The sequence below is a fragment of the Enoplosus armatus genome, chromosome 21, assembly GCF_043641665.1.
Source record: "Enoplosus armatus isolate fEnoArm2 chromosome 21, fEnoArm2.hap1, whole genome shotgun sequence".
In the NCBI taxonomy this organism is placed as follows: Eukaryota; Metazoa; Chordata; class Actinopteri; order Centrarchiformes; family Enoplosidae; genus Enoplosus; species Enoplosus armatus.
In genome coordinates, this window is record NC_092200.1 from 14,525,159 (window position 1) to 14,547,464 (window position 22,306).

Below are 22,306 nucleotides of genomic sequence, written 5' to 3' on the forward strand. Positions count from 1 at the left end.
TTTTTCCATTGCAGGTTATGGACACACTATCTAAACTTTCCCACACAGCAATTACACAACAAACTGGAATCAGGTATGTTAATGTGAAATGACACAATCATTTACAATCATTTAAAGGTATGAAACAATGTGATTATGTTTTTTATACAAACTTATATACAATGACATGTGACACAATATGATACAATATTATATGACACATTCCAATATGTGTCCTATGGGTACGTAATGATGAAGCCTGACACAGAATGCTCTCTGTTTTCTCTTTAAAGGCCCTTTCCATCGGAGGAGAGTGTTGAAGATGAGGATATCTACAACCACCTGGAGGACCTAATAGAGTAAGTTTCCCCTCCTCTCCTCTCCTGCACACACCTGTGTGCATGACAACCTTCAAAGCTGGAGGATTTTACACACTTTCTCTTTTACACACTTGCGAACTTCTGTTTAAAGCATTGTTGATTTAGTATCTGTGTGTTGTGGGCGAAAACAACATTTGTTCCCTGGGCGTTGACTGGAAGGCAGCCACCTCCTCTTCTTGTAGTAGAGCACAAGTTGTGTGGGCTCGTGGCTTGATCATTTATCCAGGCCTTGCATTTAACATATGATGACAACCAACTGTTTTATGATTGATGTTTTCAACAAATTTATTCTAAAGCGACTTCATCAAGTAACGCATTTTTCACTTTTGAAAGTGAACATGGAACAAAATCATAACATTACATTCTCCACCTACATTGCAAACAGGACTGCTGGCACAATGTCTTGCAAAGCCCTTCATCTAAATGCAATGCAGCAGTAAAAACTGAATCTGAAAGACTTAAAGAGACCCTTTTTTTTTAATCATTTTTTCTCACCTGCTTATCAAAACATTGCATTGAAGTTAAAGCTTCCTATAGTCAGCCAATGTGGTTGCCTTTTGCTTAATTAGGCCTATATGTGTCTATTGTTGGCCCACAGTCAAGTGTAACTTCCTGGATCTAAGCATAAACTATTAACAAATATGGAAATACATGGGACTGCTAACTTGTGGGTAATGTAAGTCAGCAGAGATAATCTTACAATAAAAATGCTGTTGGGAAGCCTTACACTGACACGGGGCTCTGGTCTATGTTTAGCACTGACAGCTCCTAGAGTAGGAAGCAGCCCAGTAGTCAGTAACGACAGGAAAACAGCACCCTGACAGCAGCCAGCAGTGGATGGGAGGTGGAAGTGGCAGCCTGGATCACACTGAACAGTGCTGTGTTCAGCCCTCGACTCCCATCTGCTCAGTGTTCAGCAGCTATCAAATGGACCAAGCATGTACAGAAACACACACAGACACAGACCATTCGCCCAACAGGAGAGCTTCACTACCACTTTTCAGTTCATTTATTATCATCTTCCTGAACACTGGCAAAAGTCATGACCAAAATAAATCTTCACATCTGCAAAATTAATTCATAGATACATGAAGGTGGCTTGAAACTTCCAGTGTGTAGCTGGAATAGGTGTTTGTGGAACTTTTTATTCAATTTTATCAAATAATACAAATAATAATAGTAACCATTTTACATACGAGAAATTGACCCCGGTTAGTAGTGTTTGTGTTGTGTGGTGACATGGAGTATTTATAAAAAGTACTTATCAAAGATTTTAAAGCTCCTAAAAACTTGGTTTCAAATCTCAAGAATTTCTCTATAACTAAATATTAATGATTAAATAAGCAACAATCAAAAAACATCAAGAGTTTAACAGTCAAATGGTGACGACAGTGAACAAACAAACCACCAACTGTCGTCAGATTCTGAGTATGTGACATCACCTTTTTCCAACTGAATCCACGCCCACTTGAGCAGCGAGAAAATGAAAAACAAACATGTATCCTCTGAAATAACCAAATATGGCCCACTTTTGACAAAAATATTTCTATTCATAGTAAGAAGTTGATTAAGACTTTTTCAAGGCCTTTAAACTCAGTTCATCAGTTAAAGCCTCAAGCCACACGCTTGGCCTCCCGTGTTATTAGATCAGGAGGTGGAAGATGAGGGGAGAAATTAATGAATTAGACCACAACCATGCTCTTTTGGAAATGTAAACAACGTCTCTGCCAAGTGAGATCCAAACACACACCTCCTCCTGTGACATTGCTCTGGTTTATGAGATGGCCGGGGTTAATTATATTTTGCATATACAGAAACAAGAGATAACTGAACAGTTACACAGGGCACAGGATTATACACTTTTTCTTTCACAAGAAACTGATACATCTTTGGCTCAGTGTAGGTGTTGTAGCCAAGTCTGTTCATGGATTCATTTCAGGGGTATTTCTCCACTTGTACAATGAGTGCACCTCATTACTCACTTTACACATTGCACACTCACTCACTTACTTTTTCTTTCTATGTAAATAGGAATAGCAGTCCCTGCAAGTCAAAATGCTCTTTTTGTACCAGATATTAATCAATCATTGTTTTTTATTTATACCTTATGTTCTGACCTCTGTTCTACTGGCCCACCATCACTCCACACAATAACTATCTCTCAGTACAGCAGATCATTTGCCAGGAATATATAGATACATTTACAGTCCACAGTATTTTCTCATCATTCGAATCGTGGGCCAGTCTACTACAACCTTGGTATATTAATGTTACTGGACAGGGTTCAGATGTATCCTGTCTTGTGTGGGCTGGAGTTCGTATGAGGGGATTTTTTTCCCCCCAGTCCACAGCCTACGCTGGCCATGCTTAATCCTCACCCCTCACCTCACCCTCTATACCTGCACACTTCCAAGTCTTAGTCCTTTGTTGTGTAGAGGTCCCTCTTTGAGAGTTTCCCCCTCATGTTTCTTTCCTCTTGAGGACATTTGGTTCTAAGGTGCTTATATAAAAAGGACAAGAACGCAGTGAGTCATGTCATGTTAGCCTGGCTGCTAAGGTAGAATAATTGGCTCAGATGTGAGCAGTCTGAACAGGCTTGTGGCGCTACACATAAAAGTCTTTGCTTGTGTGTGTGTGTGTGTGACCGTATGCGTGTGTTTCTGAGCCACTTTCACAGCTATGGATTAAGTGTTGTCCCTGACTAACAAGATTTGTAGTATAGTATTTAAATTCACTTCTTTAAAACCAGGACTGTGTGTGTCTTTGTGTGAACCTTTCATGTGGTTGTCATGACAAGTAAAAACTATTACCCACTCACAGTAAAACTTCAGTGTGGTGTAATGCAATGCCATTACCACATGCTGCCGTGTGTGTTGCAGTGAGAAGGGGGTGGAGGATGAGGAGGATCTGTATGACTGCGTGTACGACGATGAAGATGGAGGAGAGATCTATGAGGACCTGATGAAGACAGAAGCCATCCCTCCTCCGGTCAGTCCTCCTCTTTAACTTCACTCACATCTTTACTATGCCTCACACATACAGGTTGACTCAACTGACACATGCCACATTGGATTCTTCCATCTGTATTAAAGAAACTGTTTGACATTTTGTGGAACATGTGTATTTGCTTTCTTGTAAAGAGATAGATAAAAAGATTTATACCACTCTCGTGTCTGTACATTAGCTAAATCCCCCTTAAAATTCTATAGAGCTTTTTTCCACATTATACAATATGTTTTTCCACATTTCATATTTTCTAATCTACCGTTTTTGGTTCAAATTTCTATTTTTTCTCCATTCAATATTGAAACCTGCAAATGCCCTTTTATGTATGAAGTTAATTATATTTAATTTATTCTCATTAGAAATGCTTTGTTCAATAAAAACATGGTACCACATACGCTATCATAATTGGCAGACAATCTAGCTAGCATGTGTTAATCTCTGACCTTGCTCAAAGGCTTGTACAGGCTACATCTGGTCGAAGACTCAACAGTTTGTCAGCCCACAGCGCTGACACATAGTAACAGTCCTGTGTGCGTGTGTGTGTGTGTGTGTGTGTGTGTGTGTGTGCGTGTGCGTAGGCGTTCCAGAAGCAGGCAGAGACTGACATCAGGAGTTGCTGTTTAACAGAGATCAAGCAGACAGAGGAGAAATACACTGAGACCCTGGAGTCCATAGAGAAGGTACTGACGCACTGACTAACGGGGCTTGTTATTGTCAAGGACATCACCATATCACTTTACAATAGTACTTAAACTCACTGGTGTGTAGCCAGTGGGCGGATATGTTGTTAAATCTTACAAATGATGTTACTCAGTGATTTTTTAGGTGATGTAACATAAAGCGGCGTCTGCATGCGACTTAATATGTCTGTGAGCAGTTCAACTAAAGAGTGATTTTCTATTCTAAACTCGTCAGATTGTTTAATTTCAATAACTGTTAGAGGCCTGAAACTATTCAGTATTTAAAATGGAGGGAAAAAAGCAAGAATCTGATCTACGTTAGATTTTTTCTTCTTTCCTGTCAAATTAACAATCGCGCACCCCTTCAGATTTATCTCTTCACTCCATGGATATATTCCGGCCTTCATTCTCTTAAGGTGATGTGGGCCCACACTCAACTACAGCGGGTCAGAAATGAAAGTGAAGTTAACTTTCTTGGGGTGGAAATACTCCCACTCCGCTGATTTTATGCTGTAAAATGATGACAAGAGCACTGGAAATCAATTTGGCCTCCTTATCACTTGCAATATGAGAAACTGACTGACTGTAATGACCCGTTTTGGCGTATAATGGAAAAAAATAATGAGTTGTGTAACAAATCTGTCCTCCCAGAGAGAAATGAGTGAAAGAATATATTTTTATTTTTGAAATTAGCAGTGGGTAATGAGTAATCCCAGCACTGCTGCACCAAAAGACCACAACTGTGAGAGAAGCCCTTTTGTCGTGGATGTTTTCCACCTTACCCTGCACTTTCACAGGACCGTGGGAGGCCCGCCGTCTCTTATCCCCCAGCCACAGCTACTTGTCTTCTCCCTCCTGTGTGCGTTCACGTCTGGAAAAAAAGACCTTGCCAGATTTCCCAGCGGAGTATCTCAGTAGATGACTTTCGATATGAAGTGGATGGTGGAGTTTAGTTTGTGCTCGCCCGCTCCTTTGAGATGTAGAGGTGACTGTGCGGCGGGAGTTCTCAGAGAGGAAATCATTAAATTGCAAACTCTGAAAATGAGATTATTGCCATGACCCAGACGGTCCTCCTTGTTTTAGCTGACTGCAGCTCTTTGCAACTTGGCCCCATGATATAATAGCTTCTAGCAAAATGACTTTCCCACTCCCACTCTAGAGGGGACGAGCTTCATTCTCTTGCATTCTCTCTCTCTGCTGCAGCACTTTATGACGCCCCTCGCCATGTTTTTATCCATGGCCGAGATGGAGAAGATGTTTGTGAATATACCGGTAAGTCATTGACTTTACTGTACACTTGACAGTGTGATAATCCAACTGGGTGAGTCAACTTGGGGTCACAAATTCTTTATTGACGGGCCTTTTTCACTGAAGACATTTTGACAGGTGCAAATAATAAAATGAATGATGTCATGGTTGTTTTCATTTTCCAAAGTGAAACCGTTGAAACTGAAATTAACATCTCTGTGAGGCACTTTGAGCTAAATGCTAACATGCTCACAATGACAATGCTAATATGCTGATGGTGAGCAGGTATAATGTTTATCACTGCCTTAGTTTAGCGTGTTAGCATGCTAACATTTGCTAGTTAGTACTAAACACAAAGTACAGCTGAGGCTGATGGGAATGTCATCAGTTTTGCGGCTGTTTTGTCATAAACTAAAGTACTCGACACGTTTAAATTGTGACCTGATGATGGTGCTATGTCGTTAGCATGGAATTTAATGTGTCATATCATGCCACCATTAGCATGTTTGGTTTCAAATGAAAGTCAAGCTGAAATGATTCATTGATTAGTTGATAAACAGAAAAATAACTGTCAGCTATGATACAAAACATTTCCTATTTCCAGCATCTCAATTGTGAGGATTTGCATTTTTCATTATTTTCTTACTTTTCATAGACCAAATGATTAATAAGACATAATCTGACAGATATCAACATTAAATTATCTTTGATGTTGTGTTTCAGGAACTGGTTAAAGTTCACAAATGTTTACTGCTGGAAATCCAAGACTCAGTCCACCACAGAAGTGCCCAGAACCTTTACCAGATCTTCATCACTTTCAAAGAGCGGTACACTATGACCTCTCCTTCCTATCTATATTTTTATTCTAGAATTATTATTACAATAAATTCTGTGTATATAAGACGTATAAACTGTTAGAATATCTCAAACCCAAGTAAAGATTTCTTTGTACTGTGTGTTGACATTTAGATTATTACAAACAGGGCTGTTTGTCTCTGATTAGCAATGTCAGAAATTTAGAAATACTGCGTCTGTCAGCTTTGTTTCTAAGTTATTTAGCAGGTCTTAACTCCAATAATACCCAATATTAAAAAAAGGCCTTTAAAGTCTCAGATAGTGTTTTCAGAAAAGTGTAGGCACCCTGGCTTCCTCTCTAATCCTCTTGCCGTCTCTTCATGCGTTTGATCTGTCCCAGGTTGCTGATCTATGGGAAATACTGCAGCCACGTGGAAACAGCCATCGCCACTCTGGATGGCGTCTGCAAAGACAGAGAGGACGTACGCATGAAGCTAGAGGTAAAACGTTTCTAGTGCCAGTAGATGATTATTTAGAGCCACAGAAGTGACAAGTGTTCATTTCTCAACATCTCAGAATGGTCAGAGAATGCCCTCAAGTGTGTACCTGAGGCATTGCAGGTGATGACACCACTGCTGACAGCATAAAGGATTGTAAAGTTGCTCTAATAGCTTGCCCCTCAAGACTCTACTTTCACTCAAAGTGAAAAAAAGTTCAATAAAGCCACTTGGTTTTCTTTATAGGATCTATATATAATTCATAAGATAATCTATTGATTTTCTTTCCTGTTTGTTCTCTCACAGGAATGTTCAAAGAGGGCCAACTACGGCAAGTTCACACTGAGGGATCTGCTAGTGGTTCCTATGCAGCGAGTCTTGAAGTATCACCTCCTCCTGCAGGTACGGTACTCCACCCTGTCCTGTGCTATTGCTGTTCTACTGGAGTCATAAAGTTGTCGTGTCATCGTGGTGTAAAGCCATAGCCTTCCAATCAGTGCTGTGAATGTGACCAGGTAACTCAGATGCAGGAATGGCTTTTGTTTTCCTTCACAATTGTTTAAAACCCTCTGGAGTCCGTCTATACATCTGTGAAAACACCCAATATGTTTTATTTAGAGTTACCAAACTTCATCATTCAGAAACTGAGAAAAGCAGTTGCAAGTGCTGATGTGGGGCTTTCACACGGGCCTTTTTGAAAGAATTTTTTAAACTTTGAATTATTCATATTTTCAGTGATTTACAGGCCCAAAGAGGATTTGTGTGTAGAAAAAGTAGAACCACTTTTTCTGTCAACCTTGAACTGTTATATATACACACAGTGCATCTGGAACGTATTCATACCGCTTCACTTTTTCCACATTTTGTTATGTTACAGCCTTATTCCAAAATAGATAAAAAAAAAAAAATTCTCAAAATGCTACACACAATACCCCATAATGACCAAATGAAAAATGTTAGACAATTTTGCAAATTTATTAAAAATAAAACACTCAAATATCACATGTACATAAGTATTCACACCCTTTACTCAATACTTTGTTGAAGCACCTTTGGCAGCAATTACAGCCTCCAGTCTTCTTGGGTATGATGCTACAAGCTTGGCACACCTGGATTTGGAGAATTTCTCCCATTCTTCTTTGCACATCCTCTCAAGCTCAATGAGGTTGGATGGTGAGCGTCGGTGCACAGCTGTTTTCAGGTCTTTCCAGAGATGTTCAATCAGGTTCCAGTCCGGGCTCTGGCTGGGCCACTCAAGGACATTCAGAGACTTGTCCCGAAGCCACTCCTTTGTCATCTTGGCTGTGTGCTTAGGGTCGTTGTCCTGTTGGAAGGTGAACCTTCGCCCCAGTCTGAGGTCCAGAGCGCTCTGGAGCAGGTTTTCGTCAAGGATTTCTCTGTACTTTGCTTGCTGCATTCATCTTTCCCTCGATCCTGACTAGTCTCCCAGTTCCCTTCTCCCCTGATTGCTCATTTTGGCCGGGCAGCCAGCTCTAGGAAGAGTCCTGGTAGTTCCAAACTTCTTCCATTTACGAATGATGGAGACCACTCTGCTCTTTGGGACCTTCAATGCTGCAGAAATTTTTCTGTACCTTTCCCCAGATCTGTGCCTCGATACAATCCTGTCTCAGAGGTCTACAGACAATTCCTTTGACTTCATGGCTTGGTTTGTGCTCTGACATGCACTGTCAACTGTGGGACCTTATATAGACAGGTGTGTGCCTTTCCAAATCATGTCCAATCAATTGAATTTACCACAGGTGGACTCCAACCAAGTTGTAGAAACATTTCAAGGATGATCAGTGGAAACAGGATGCACCCGAGCTCAATTTTGAGTTTCATAGCAAAGGGTGTGAATACTTATGTACATGCGATATTTGAGTGTTTTTTTGTTTTTTTTAATTTTTCACTTTGTCATTATGGGGTATTGTGTGTAAAATTTTGAGAAAAAAAAGAATTGAATCCATTTTGGAATAAGGCTGTAACAAATCAAAATGTGGAAAAAGTGAACACACACTTTCCGGATGCACTGTAGATGTGCTGATAGTCCTGGTTTTGCTTCATGTTCTTTGTGAAAACATTAGTATGAGCATGTGGCACCGTCACTTCTCTTATGTCCCATTACCTTCTCAATAACATATGGAAATAAAAGAAGACCTCTGCTCCTCCTTAACTTTGCCTAAGATAAATATATGTACGGTATTTGTATTAAATCAAGAATCACTCCTACATACTGTAGTAGCGGTGACTATATTTACTCAAGTACCATATTATTCTGAGGTACTTTTACTTTACTCAAGTATTTCTATGTTATCTTACTTCAACCACATTTCAGAGAGAGATACACTAAAGTTAAAGTGAGCTACACCTCACCCTGCTGCAACAGTAAAATGCTGTATGCATGTAAATGCTTGAAAAATAATGATCCAATATATATTAGACATGTATATATATTAGAGATATATACATAGACTGGGGTGATTCAGCATAATGAATATGCTTGCTTTTAACACTTTCGTATATTTTGCGGATAATGCTTTTGCCCTTTTCACTTTTACTTATAATGGAGTATTTTCTCTTTCACTAAAGTAAAGGATGTCAGTACTTCCCCCACCACTGTGCATAAGCATAACAGTGCCAGTCACTGTCATTGTAAATGCTCAAAGCTGGACAGAAACTTCAAGTTAAAAGTCTTCATCGACTTTATAGATGACTGTCAGTAAGTGACGGAGCCCCATCAGGGAGTTTTTGATTCATCAAAACCTCCATCATTCCCAAGCTTTATGACTTTGTGAGGACTCAACTGTCACTAGGTGGTGCTGTTGATCACGTTTCTCCTTCTCCTCCCCTGCCTTCGTCCTTGAGGCTCTGAGACTCCTCTCGTCTATTTCTGTAGCTTCTTTATGACTCTCAGTCTGAGATGACCCGCACATAATTGTCATCTGATCGAGACAATCAAGAAGGAGGAGGGAGAAAATAGATTAAGTGAAGCGAGGACCGAAAGAGAGAGAAAGCAGCAGACAAACAACTAAGGAGAGACAGGCAGAGAGGTGAAGTGTTTTTGAAGTGGTGAGAATCTGAATGTGACGCTGAAGTGAGGCGGCGGAAACTCAGGACAAAGTCAGTGAGAAGTTACTAACGTGTCAGTGGAAATGGAAACATTCCCTATTTAGACATTTTAATGATTCAAAATGTCTCAGAGGACTTTTTTTTTTCTACGATAAATAATGTATAATTTAAAAAAACATATAATATTCTATGATGTTATATTACCTCTTCATGGTGAAAATGTTGAAACATTGACATGCATTTGTAAAACATGCATTTCCTCAGAGTAAATTATGTGTGTGAGTGTGAGAGCACGGCTTATCCTTTTAGTCTAATACACACACGACACACGTATCCCATAGCATAGGTCAAAGAGGCTGAAGGTGGTCTGTGTATAATGTACATGTGGGTTTGCTGTGATGTACAGTGCATTGATGAAAGAGAAGCAGCAGTATGTCTCTTGGTGAAAAGATGTGTGTTTTTGTGGAGGTGAGAGGAGCACCTGCACCTCCTCACTCCACTGGACTGGTTATCCAGAGGAAGGGCTCACTATTTTATTTTCCTGTTAATTATGTATGCTAATGTTGAGGAGCAATGAGTGCAGGATGGTCTGATTAAGGAGGCTTTATATGGAAGCAAAAAAAGTTAAAAAAAAACAAAGCAAAACAAAAAAAGATTTGAATTTTAAAAGCAACTAAACACTATCATAACTTTAATTGTTGAAATGTTTGACTTTGACCTGTCTGGCTTTTTGTGGTTTCTCCTCTTTGGAATTTCCAGTAGGTCATTTGAAGTTGTGCAATGTTAAAAAATAATTAAGTATTTCGTTTGAGGCTTCACAATTCAAGAGAACGGAAACCCTGTACACTTGACCTTTTGACCGGAATTTGTGAAAACAAAATTAATTAATTATTTAATTATTTTCTGGAAATTTGTGAGTGAATTTCAAAGTAAATGTTAATCCAGTGAGTTCAATGGCATCTAAATGTCAAGAACGGGTATTCAATAGTAAAAATTATTATGGCCTTTCTTTGCTTCCATAGATATACCTGGTTTGCAGTGTTGTATTTTTATCTGTGAATCCTTACAGGTAGTGTCAGAGAGCATATTTCCTTCACTAATGAATGACAGGCCGGTTACCTGCATGTGCACTCTTAAATGAATCCAGAACCATTTAACAGAAGGATACACATGCCTTTAAATACACACCATGCACGTTGTATTCTTTCACATTAAAATTCATAGTTTCTCAGCTTTTGCTTGTTATATTCAGACTGAAATGAGCTGATTCCACCAGGGTTTTTGATAAAAGTCCTAAATCAGGCTCTCTGGAACCCTATGATCCCCCAATCCCCCACCACCACCACCCGGTGTTTGCATGCAACACAAATGTCCCACCCAGGGAGAAAAAAAAAACCCTGTAGGAACAAAGTGATTGCGTTGTGTCAACATGGGCCGAGATCCCTGCGGAACAGACGGGTAATAGCCAGCTGCACCGAATAAAGCATCCGCTGGGTTACTTTCCCACATGGTGACAGCCAGAATCTGTACAACTAATGCCTTGTCACTTCCTCTCGCTCCCCGAGTTCCTCTCTCTGGCCGCTTCTTTCTTTCTGTCTTTTTTTGTCATCAATCTCTCGCTCCTCACTGCCTCTGCTCATCATTTGTCCCCCCCACCCCTCCCCACCTGAACACACCGCAACACGATTCCCTCAATGAGTCCATCATGTATGGTCCCGGCTATCGGTGTGACCACTCCCTTCCTGTGTATGTCTGTGGAGGTGTGGAGGTGGGAGCAGGGCTTGATAAATGGGACTCTGCCGTCTTGCCACTGATAATAATGCCCAGGTTGAGCTTGACTGACACCAGGGATTTGAGCAGTGCCAAGCAGACATATATATCTCCCTCAGTGGCTCAGTGTGTATCTGTGTGTGTGTGTGTGTGTGTGTGTGTGTGTGTGTGGACACAGTTTGTATGGGCCTGTATGAAGGACATGCATGGCATCCTTCCTTATCCTCCACTGCTGAGGTTTAGATGTCTTGTTTACGCTGCAACCAGGCACTGGCAAGCAATTTCAGATACACACTTGCACACACGTCTGCAATAGATGAGTGCACACACACACACACACTCACTCACACAGACACACACACACACACACACACACACACACACACAATATCTGATTTATTTCAGGACAGGATTCTTTTTGCAGTAACCTTTTTTCATTTCTTATCTAGACCCAAAGCAGTACTCTCTCATGTGTGGGATGTGGCCGTAGCATGTTAGCAGCAGGATAACAATGTTCCTGAATTTTTACACGTGTTTTTGTTTCATGACTGACAGACAGCCTCACTGTCCTTATTTTCTGTCATAGGGCACTTGCTCACTTATTGTATGTTGTGTGTGTGTGTGTGTGTGTGTGTGTGTGTGTGTGTGTGATTTGTTTCTGTCCAATAGGAGCTGGTGAAACACACTCATGATGCCACTGACAAGAGTAATCTGCGGATGGCACTGGATGCCATGAAGGTACAGCATTTATCCAGTTGATTTCATTTCCACACGCTGCTATCCCAGCGTGCAGCGAGTGGACGGTCCAACAACCCAAAGCTACATACACAAACATATTCACATTCACTCTTCCAGTATGAACCATTTAGAGTTTGTTTTCCCTTAAAGCCCCTGAAAACGTGTTTTATTTAATTTAACATTAAATAACTTTGTTACTATTTATCAAGTGTTTAACACTCAAAAACTCAGCTAATTTGCTTCATTAGGACTGTGTGGGTGTGATTGACAGTGAACTGGAAACTTCACAACCCCACAACTGTCAAATGTTGCTAAATCCTCATTGGTGCACGGAAGTCTGTAAACTAGTGAGAAGAAGCACGGATCATGTCTGAAAGGAGGCTGTAAAGATATTGCACCTCATTGCACGTCATTGCATGTCCACAACTTCTGACTGCCCATAAATAAATGAGTCTTCCTCTAAATGCAGCATTTATAAGTCCTGCTCAAAGGCTGTTCTGTCCTGTCCTTAGTCAGGTTTATTTGTACAACCCAATATCATATACAGTGTCTAATTGGAGTTGACAAGCCCACATCAGTAGTGGGTACAGAAAAGAAAAAAACTACAGAAAAAGGAATGAAAACCTTGAGGGGGCAATAGGGGCCGTACTGTACCGGGGGGGGGCAATTTAAATGTTTAGTCTATATGGAACTAAATTTGCGTAATATGCTTTATTGTTTTCTGATTTGTGTGCAGGACTTGGCTCAGTATGTTAACGAAGTCAAGAGGGACAACGAGACGTTGCGAGAGATAGACCAGTATCAGAAATCCATCGAAAACCTGGTGAGCCTCCTGTTTTTTCCAAATAACGAGATCTCAGACCTCGCAATACTTTGGAAATGCTTGGTTCCTGTCAGATCACACCCCATCTCTCTTTGTCTCTTCTCCTGTAGAATCAGGCTCTGATTGACTATGGAAGACCCAAGGGGGACGGGGAGGTACGGGTGGCCTCGGTGGACAAACGAGCTAAACAGGATAGGTGAGATGACACGCTGGTTGAGTAAAACGCTGACAGGCTGATTGCAGCTTAGGTGGAATCGGGTGCACTGGCTGTAAAACTGAGTGTATAGTACTTTAAGCCAAACTGCAGTTAGAAACGAAACCTGTGTGTCTTGTAAGTTAAGAACAAATTACACCAATCACGTCAATTACGCTACTATCAATCACAATCAATCATGGTGCCTGCCACATTTTTGGCATTTTGCTGATGTCCTGAAGGATCTCCAGAATAACAACCAGCCAGTAATTCTTTTAATAGCTAATATTTTAAACTACATTTCCAAACAGGTGCGATATAAGCTACAATATGCAACTTTTTCATCACACAGAAATGACATTGTTAGTCCTGCCCCTTCTTCTCTCGGATAATGTTCGCCCAACACTTGTCAGCTTCCTTGATGAGCTGTTTAATGTATCTTAAAATAACAGGTAGCTTGAGCTTGAGGCTATCCATATCTGTAAAGCCAGAAGCAGACTTCTGTCTAAAACCTTGGTAAAAGTCAAATTTCAGGTAACAGAGTTCTGAGAGAGAGACTGATAATGTATCATAAATCATATTTATTGCTGTCAAAGATAATGCACCTGAAATAATGTAAGTGACACAGCGATTTCCCAAAATGCAGTTGGCAGAGTAACATGGAAATATCATCTGGTGCATCAAGTTTGCTGTCAATGACTTTCAATAACCACAGGCACATCTTCCTGTTCGATGCGGCGGTGATTGTGTGTAAGCGGCGAGGAGACAACTACGAGATGAAAGAAGTGATCGACCTGCACCTCTTCAAGATCACCAACAACCCCACGTCGGACAAGGAGAACCGAAAGGTCTGCACACACCTAACCCTGACAAGAAAACCTATTTTTTTTGGGGGGGGGGGGGGGGGGGGGGGATTTAGTGCCGACATCAACCCCCATGAGTCTACCAATAGACTTTTATTTCACTGCAGACATTTGACTTTAAAGCACAGGTGCAACTCACATCATTAATGATGGCTGTTTCCTGGGTAACTGAGAATCTTCTTAGATATGGCTTTGTTATATTCAGCTGTCTGTAAGCTGGTGATTGCAGCCACTATGAGTGAATGTTACCAGTTACACCGGTGTAAATGTCCAACATGTCCACCGTAAGAAAGCTCTGGTGTTTGAGTGATTATCAGCAGTGTTTCTGGAGTAGATTACACAACAGTATTCAATGGGAAAAAGAACAAAGATACACTTTGGGTCATGGAACCGTTCTGATTTTGTTAAGGAAAATTCATTGTATTGTACAACATGGTCAGGTTTGGACCCCCACCTTGGACTGCACATGAGCAGGTCTCCCAGGTGAATTCAAGTTTCAAACTTGGCCGTCACCTTGGAAAAGATATTGGCACATCTTCCAGTCTTTTCTTCTTTTCTGTTTCTTTGGCAGCAACACATCTCTTTGTGAACGTTTCCCTTTTGGTTCCAAGAGAGTAACTCAATTCCGCAGTGATGATGTTCCACCTCAGACATGCATAAACATTAGCCCCAATTAAATCAAGCTGAACTCAAAAAGAAAACAAAACAGGTAGTTTTTTTTCTGCCAGCCTTGCAGACCATGTTTATTGCTCACATTTGCACAAAACATTGAAACACATAACCCAGTAATTCTGAGTGTATTCATAACACTTCTTATTCTAGATATGTCACAGCTGAGAGGAAAGTGCGAATCACACGTCTAATTTTATTGTTTTTACCTTCATAAAGAAGCGTAGATTTCTCAGGTGTGATTGGTGCCGTCATTTTGAATCCACACTGATTCAGTTCCACGACTGAAGAAGAAAATGCATCTTTTAGCTTTTTGCATTTTATGGTGTGTTATCACTATTTTCAAGATGCAGTAACCCACATTAAGCTGTGATTCACGGTGATTTTATAACAGCTAAATCAGCTTTAGATGACTTTTAATTTCACCCGGGTCTGTGTGCCACGTCCATCCTAATAGGTCCAGAACAATGCAGCGGGGACATTCCGCTTTCTACTTTCTCTCTCTTTCTGTTGCTGGAATATACAGCGTGTAAAAGTGAAAAATAACAGCAGAACGCTCTTCCTAACATGCTGTAAATTAAAAAGAACAAAATAAGCATCTCGTATAACAACCAATCAGCTGTAATGGAGGGAAGTCTTGCACTGTTGAGTCTATTATTGCCTCTTTATGACTGAGTCAGCAAAGCTCAGAAACCATGTTGGACTCCTGACAAACCAATTACCAGCGCTACTTCAGCATAATGAGCAGCCGTAACAATTTATCAGATGAACGCAGGTTCATAAAATTGAGTAACAATTGAGTTAACTTGCTTCTTGACAGTATTTCACGAGCACCTGTGCCACCCTCTATGCCCCAACGCTACCTTTTGTGCTCTGAATCCCCTAATGTGCTGTTGAAGTGAACTGCATGCCAACATCTTTCCAAGAAAAAGAGCCTTAAATAATTTGGTACATGCTTGTTCCAGCACATGTTTTACATTGTCTTGTTCATTTACCAGCATAATACCGAAACAGTGTCAGACTAGAGCAGTCTGCCTCCTCCCAGATGGTGTTATCATTAAACCTCGCTTTGGGCCTGACTACATACACACACACACACACACACACACACACACACACACACACACACAGTGAATACTAAGTGCCAAGTGGTGAAAAATATTGCCAATCATAATGAGGAATGATATCTAAGGCGTGCCAGGAAACAATGATTTGGGCAATAATGATGTCGTAAATAGCAGACATTAGTAGGCTTAGACCCATATGGGCTTGTATAGTTGTTTTCTTCTATAAAACGTTCAGCTACCTCGGTGTCATTCACCTCTGACGTGATGGATATGACGCAGTTTGTTTGATGAAATATTTATTATGGAAATGCCAAAGATGACGGTGGCTGTCTGAGGGAAGCAGCAATAAAGAACCTTCATCACAGAAGCAAAATAATCACATTTACATGCAAGGCATCTGGAGGTAAAGCCAAATAACCCTAAAGTCTAATCATTTCTAAAGCGATACAGTACACAGCAGGAGGAAACGACTGAAGCCGCTTTTCATGCAAAATCCGATGTTTGAGCCTTTGCAGCAGGAAATGATGCAATGAAAGCTTCACAAGCAGCGATATTCAATATTTTTATAATAACAAAAAATCTAATTACTATGTGTAAAAGTTGTTCGTGGTGATGAACCAACAGATAACCTTCCCCTTGTTTTAGCGTCTTTCAGCTCATTGTTTTGGTACACTACCTGCCCAGCAACAATGGCAACTAGCTAGTGAACATGCAGAGCATGCTAAAGAGCCAGATGTTTCCCTCAGGACTTGGTGGAGACCAAAACAGCGCTGAAAGGAGAAGGAAACATTGGAGGTGGGCAGAAACACGACTGTTCAACAAGGAAATATTGTACATTTTCCATCTGGATTTGTGATCCTTTTAAATTCCAAAGATAAACCGAAGCCAAAAACAAGACCTGAACTGACGGAAAGACAGACAAACACCCCCTCCGTCTCTTTACAAATTGGTAGCTAGAGATATCTTTGCTGAGCACAAGTCTTGGTGTCCACTGGGAATGCCTCTGTGGAGAGCTGCTATCCTTTTCTCTTTTCTTTCAATGGAAAAGATGAGCTTCCCTGACAGCGCTCTGAGCTTGGCATGTTTTTTTTAGCCCTCACAGCTGAGTGCTAAGTTCAAAACCTCAACTAGGGAGCCATGAAAAGCACATCTCACAGGCATCTGTTTGGTGGTGTTGTCTTAAAAAACACACGCATGTGTGGACACAGAGGCTGATAGGCAAATGTTTAGCCTTTGGAGTGTGCAAAGGGGCCCACTCACGACTTGGGTCTATGTGTAGCAGCTGTCTATCTACATATTCATTCATTCAATATAAGGTTGGCGATCCACCGAAACTTTGGCTTTCTAGCAGAGAATATTACACACAGGTTTTAAAAATGTTCACCAAAATAAAAATAACATTGTAACATATTGACTCGGCTACATGTGCATGCTGTCTGATGCCCAGCAGTTATATGGCAGACTTGCTTCCTCTTCTCCTTCATGCTCTCCCTCTCTGTTTTGTCTCTGTCTGTCGGTTCTGCTGCCCTGCAACTCTTTGTGTGTGCTCTCCCCGAAGGCATCCCTCTTTCATTTTGCATCTCTTTGTCTCCATCTGTCTCCCTGCATCCCGTCTCCTTCAGCTCCTGCTCCCTCCTGCTCCGTTTGTCTTTCACTCAGTTCATTTGTTCGGCGTCGTTTTGTTTTCTGTCTCACATGTGTTTTTTTCTTATTCCTGTTGCAGTGGTCCTACGGATTCTACCTCACTCATAACCAGGGCCAGAGCGGCTTTGAGTTCTTCTTCAAGACCAAAGAGCTGAAAAAGAAGTGGCTGGAGCAGTTTGGCATGGCCATGTGAGTGTGTGTGTGTGTGTGTGTGTGTGTGTGTGTGTGTGCTTTCATGCATGACAGTGGGATAAGAGTGTGCGTCTCTCTGTCACAGCATCAAAACGCACACATTGCCCATCCTGTTATTCAAGTTAGGCTGCTCGATGATTTATGAGGGACACGGCACTGTGACAAAAAGATGAGCAGATTACAAGTCGCACACTTACTTTTAAAACCAAAACCTGACTGAAAATGCACAAAAAAATGACATCACGGTCTCTAAAGCTCATGCATGAGTAGCACTGTCAAATTAGCCAACATTTTGAGTCCAGTATTTTTAACATTTAGTGCTTTAGACTCAGAGAACACAATTGGTTGAATTTGATTCCAGCATCAGGTGTATGTAGTTAGACTGCATCAACCAGTCCACGTCCTGAACTGGATGCAAATGAAGCTAAAGTGACTGACAAACTGGTGCCAGGAGTGACGAAGGGAAGTATAGTATTTCATATGTAGAGCCAAGAAAGACGAATGACTGACAAACTAATTGTCTCAGAGACACATGAAATTGGCAGCAGAAAGATATTCACAGGTTGCACAATGAAGCCAAATAGCACATGCTTCCAAACAGTGCAACAGGTGCAGTAGGAGACAGTTGAAGACATCTGTATGGTCTCCTCTGTGGCTCTGGAGAAGCTCTGTAAAGCCTAAACAAAAAAGTGACCCTGATGATGTCATAGTGATGTTGTCATGGAGACTTCACATATTTAACAGAAAGCCTTCGCTACAAACTGAAGATGCGTGCGTTTGCCAGACATAGAGTGTCCAACAAAAGATGCTGTCGAGTTGCATTATGGGAAATGTAGGATCAAGAACTTTATTGTGAAAGTCAGGATATCTCTGTCTCTGCTGCTGTGATTTTGACAATGCTTTTTTAAATGTATCTCTCTCAAGTGCCCCCACTTTATGGAAGTACAATACACCATTAAAGGCTGTAGCCATTTAATGTCAATACCAGACGTATGAGACATCACTCCATAATGTACATTAAAACGTCAATCTTTACACTCCACACAGATACCCTAGTACTCATGCAAAAACCCCTGGTCTTGCTGTTTTAGTCACTAAACCCTCACCACAATCATTTCCGACAACACCACAGATAAAAACTAACATTCTCCCAGTCCCATATTGTTTTTCTGGGTTTTAAAGTTCTTAAAAGTCATGCTGCTACCTCTCAGCGAAGTTTGGACCATACAAAGTTTTATCAGAGAGCTTTAATGGCTTCAGTACACAGAGAAGACACCACTGAAGTTCGTTTGCCTGTCTGAAGTCTGTTTTTCCAGAGAACATGTTGTAGACCATCAGTTTGATTTATTATTTGAGTAGAAAAGTAGCACCTGTGCATATTATGCGAAGAGCTTATGCAACTATGAGATTGTTGCACGTTGTGACGCTGACAAACAAAGGAAGGACCTCTTACATTTCAAATGAACAGGCAAATTGCTACAGGCAAATTTGGGCGAATCCTGTCTTTTTCTTTCTTTCTTTCTTTCTTTCTTTCTTTCTCTCTCACACACACACACACACACACACACACACACACACACACACATGCATCCATGTCCCAAGGGGCCAAGAACACTTCTGTGTTCACTTCGAGCAGACCTTGCCCGTCTACTTGCAATTCTCTCCTTCTCACTTCAAAGAACTGTATCAGTGGAATGGTACTGTTGCCATGGAAGACAGTTTGTTGGTTGCAATTATAAGTGAAAAAATATTTGTTTTCATTTTGCTTTGAAATTGACATTCTCATCAAAGACCAAAGCTGTTTGCTTGGGCAACAAGCACAAACGCATTTTCATTCATTCATTTGGGCTCATCTGACTGCTTGTCCTGATTTTAATTCTGAACTCTCCCATTGTTTCTGAAGTTCAAATGAAAACACATCACACATCTCTTCTCCTGTCACCATGCTTTATTCACCTCACAGATAAGTCATGTGATTTATAGATCACTTTAGATACTACATATACTAAACAACATAAATCTTTTTTATGCATATTATTTCTCTAAAATGCCACATGTAATCTTAATAGATACATACATTTTTATGAGGGATATAAATGACCATAAATACAAAACATATTACAACCATCTTTTCAGAATATTCTTTAGCAAATACAATCTTTCATCTTAACCCATCAGTAAGTATCTAATGTTTGTTTTGTGTCGTATTTAGATCCAACATCCGTCCTGAGAACGCCACTAACAACTTCCATGAGTTTCGTATGCACACTTTTGAAAGGATCACCTCCTGCAACTCTTGCCACATGCTGCTGAGGTAAGAGGCTAATAATTATTCACACACACACACACACACACACACACACACACACACAGAGTGGAAGCAGCACAAAAATCTCTTCAAGGCTATCGTGGAACATAAAGACGCGAGGACGAGACGCGGACCCTTTCCCTTCAAACAACTGTCAGGACTCCTTTGAAAGACCTGCACTCCTGCTATTCCTCTCCAGTGTACCCTAACAATCTATTCGTCACTTTTCCTTTTCCTCCTCTCTTCCTCTGCACATGTGCCTTCGTTACACAGAGTTTCTTTTGAATTCGCTGAATGGTATCAGCACCCAGAGGACTGTGCCTCATGGTCTTTCTTACAGCGGGGACGACTGAGTGGTTTCACCTACTGAGCATGGGGAAGAAAAATGTCTGTCACACTTGAGCACTTCTTCAAGGCGACGGATGGGGAAAGCGGACATATACAGAGGCGCTGAATTCACCAACGTTTAAAGGGGATAAGATATGAGAAGAAACAAGAATAAGGTCAGGGAAGGTCTCAAGAAGCATCTGATGATTCATTATTGTCTTTAAGAAGTTGCTATTTTCTTGATTAGTTCTCAAGTTTTTCTTTAGTCCTAATGAAATAGTCCAAAGGGCCAATCACTATTTATTGTCCTGGAGCTCTTTGTTTGCAGTACCTGTAGAAGAACATTTGATTAACTAAATGTAACCTCTTATCTAACAGGCACCACAAATCAAATGACTTCATGAATCATGAGCCTCATGAGTCAAGTGTTATTCTGTGATTTTAAGAAGTGTATGACATTATTTTATTAAACCTACAGAAAAAAAGAATTTGCAAATCACATTATTCTGTATTTCTTAGAAGAAAGTTATGAAAATACCAGATCTTCTTTGTCTAATCCAATATACTATACTATACTGGTATTATGAGGAGTCTCTAAAACCCACTCAGATTTATGATAATATTAATAAGATCACAGGCCTCGCTGAGACATTGTGTCATTAATCAGAAAACATTACGTACAAATATTCAGTAAAGTGTCTTGTAGAAGTTTTAATTTGAAAAGAAACAATTCTTGAAATCACATGAAAGGAAATCTTTTTTAGGTTCGCCTAAAAATAAAAGGAGTGGCGTCCTAATGGTTTAAATTCACTGTTCTGTCTTCTTCCCCCAACACAACACACGCCCTGTAGTTCTGAACCGCACAAATAAAATATAAAACAGCGTACCTGCAGGTTAACTCCATGCTGGTTTTCTCAAAGAGGTTAAAGAGACAATTAGCTGGAGAGCAGAGCAAAAGCAGCCTTTACTTTCATGTCATTTTAATTAGGGCCTCTGAGATGGTTATGTAAATGAAAACAGAAGTGCACACTGTGCACACATCGTTTACTCCAGAATTTCAGCGTCTTCTTTTCAGTATTTGTTAAATATGAGCTGAGGATGCAGTTTGGTTGAGATTAAGGTAGAATGAACCTCTCTGTATACTACCTACCTACCACACCTGTGTTGAGTTCTGGCTGCTGTCCTGGTGCTGCTGAGTTGGCTACGGTGGAACAACTTTACCTATACCTAAACTAAGAAAACACAGTGGTGCTTTTTGCTAACAACAGCATACTAACATGCTCAAAATGACAATCCTGATGGTCACCATCTTGGTTTAGCATGTTAGCATGCTAACATTTACTAACAAGCACTAAATGCAAAGTACAGCTGAGGCCGATAGAAATATAGTGACTTTTGCGGGTATATGGTCATTTGGTCAACCAAAGATTTGGACAAATTCAATGTTTGACCAGATGATGGTGCTAGATGAAATGTTAAGTGGTCGCCAAAGTCATTGCAGTTCACCCAGAGGGGGGTGAGAATGTCAAATTTCATGGAGATCAGTCCAAGAGGAAGTCATTCAGAGGAGTCACCAAAGTCATTAGGATACACCATCTTGGAACCTCGAATGTCTGTACAAAATGTCATGGCAGTCCATTCAATAGTATTTCAATTGAGATATTTTATATATTTAGACAACATTGCCGTCCATAGAGCCATGCCACTCCTCTAAACACCTCAGTAATTTTGCTTCTTTGCATTGATGCACTGTTACTACTGTGTGTGTACTATCAAGCACTCCACCTGATGACTTTTCCTGTTCTTTTATCTGCAGGGGCGTCTTTAACCAAGGTTACCTGTGCTCCAAGTGTGGTTTAGGTGCCCATAAAGAATGCCTGGCCCGCTTTGGGTGCTGTGGAAAATCAGGTAACACACCACTGCTCACACACTCATAAATATAACAACCTCACATCAGTTGCAACCAGTCTGAAACAGTTCTGCACTTCACAGTTTGTCACTGAATGAAATGTTTTCAAGGGACACATTAAATCTAATCGTATGAACACAACTGCACTT

At 40.7% G+C, this 22,306-nt stretch overlaps 1 protein-coding gene across 1 annotated transcript in view; it reads left to right on the forward strand.

The window, feature by feature from the left end:
- The window catches only part of LOC139304648 (guanine nucleotide exchange factor VAV3), an 81,544-nt gene that overhangs the window by 37,733 nt on the left and 21,505 nt on the right, over positions 1-22,306 (forward strand). Inside the window, exons 3-17 of the mRNA XM_070928568.1 lie at positions 15-73; positions 273-338; positions 3,239-3,347; positions 3,953-4,045; positions 5,249-5,317; positions 6,017-6,120; positions 6,489-6,588; positions 6,892-6,987; positions 12,094-12,162; positions 12,899-12,985; positions 13,096-13,181; positions 13,894-14,026; positions 17,501-17,610; positions 19,826-19,927; positions 22,065-22,156. Of these exons, the coding sequence (XP_070784669.1) occupies positions 15-73; positions 273-338; positions 3,239-3,347; positions 3,953-4,045; positions 5,249-5,317; positions 6,017-6,120; positions 6,489-6,588; positions 6,892-6,987; positions 12,094-12,162; positions 12,899-12,985; positions 13,096-13,181; positions 13,894-14,026; positions 17,501-17,610; positions 19,826-19,927; positions 22,065-22,156 (1,375 nt within the window). The remainder of the gene's footprint in view (positions 1-14; positions 74-272; positions 339-3,238; positions 3,348-3,952; positions 4,046-5,248; positions 5,318-6,016; positions 6,121-6,488; positions 6,589-6,891; positions 6,988-12,093; positions 12,163-12,898; positions 12,986-13,095; positions 13,182-13,893; positions 14,027-17,500; positions 17,611-19,825; positions 19,928-22,064; positions 22,157-22,306) is intronic.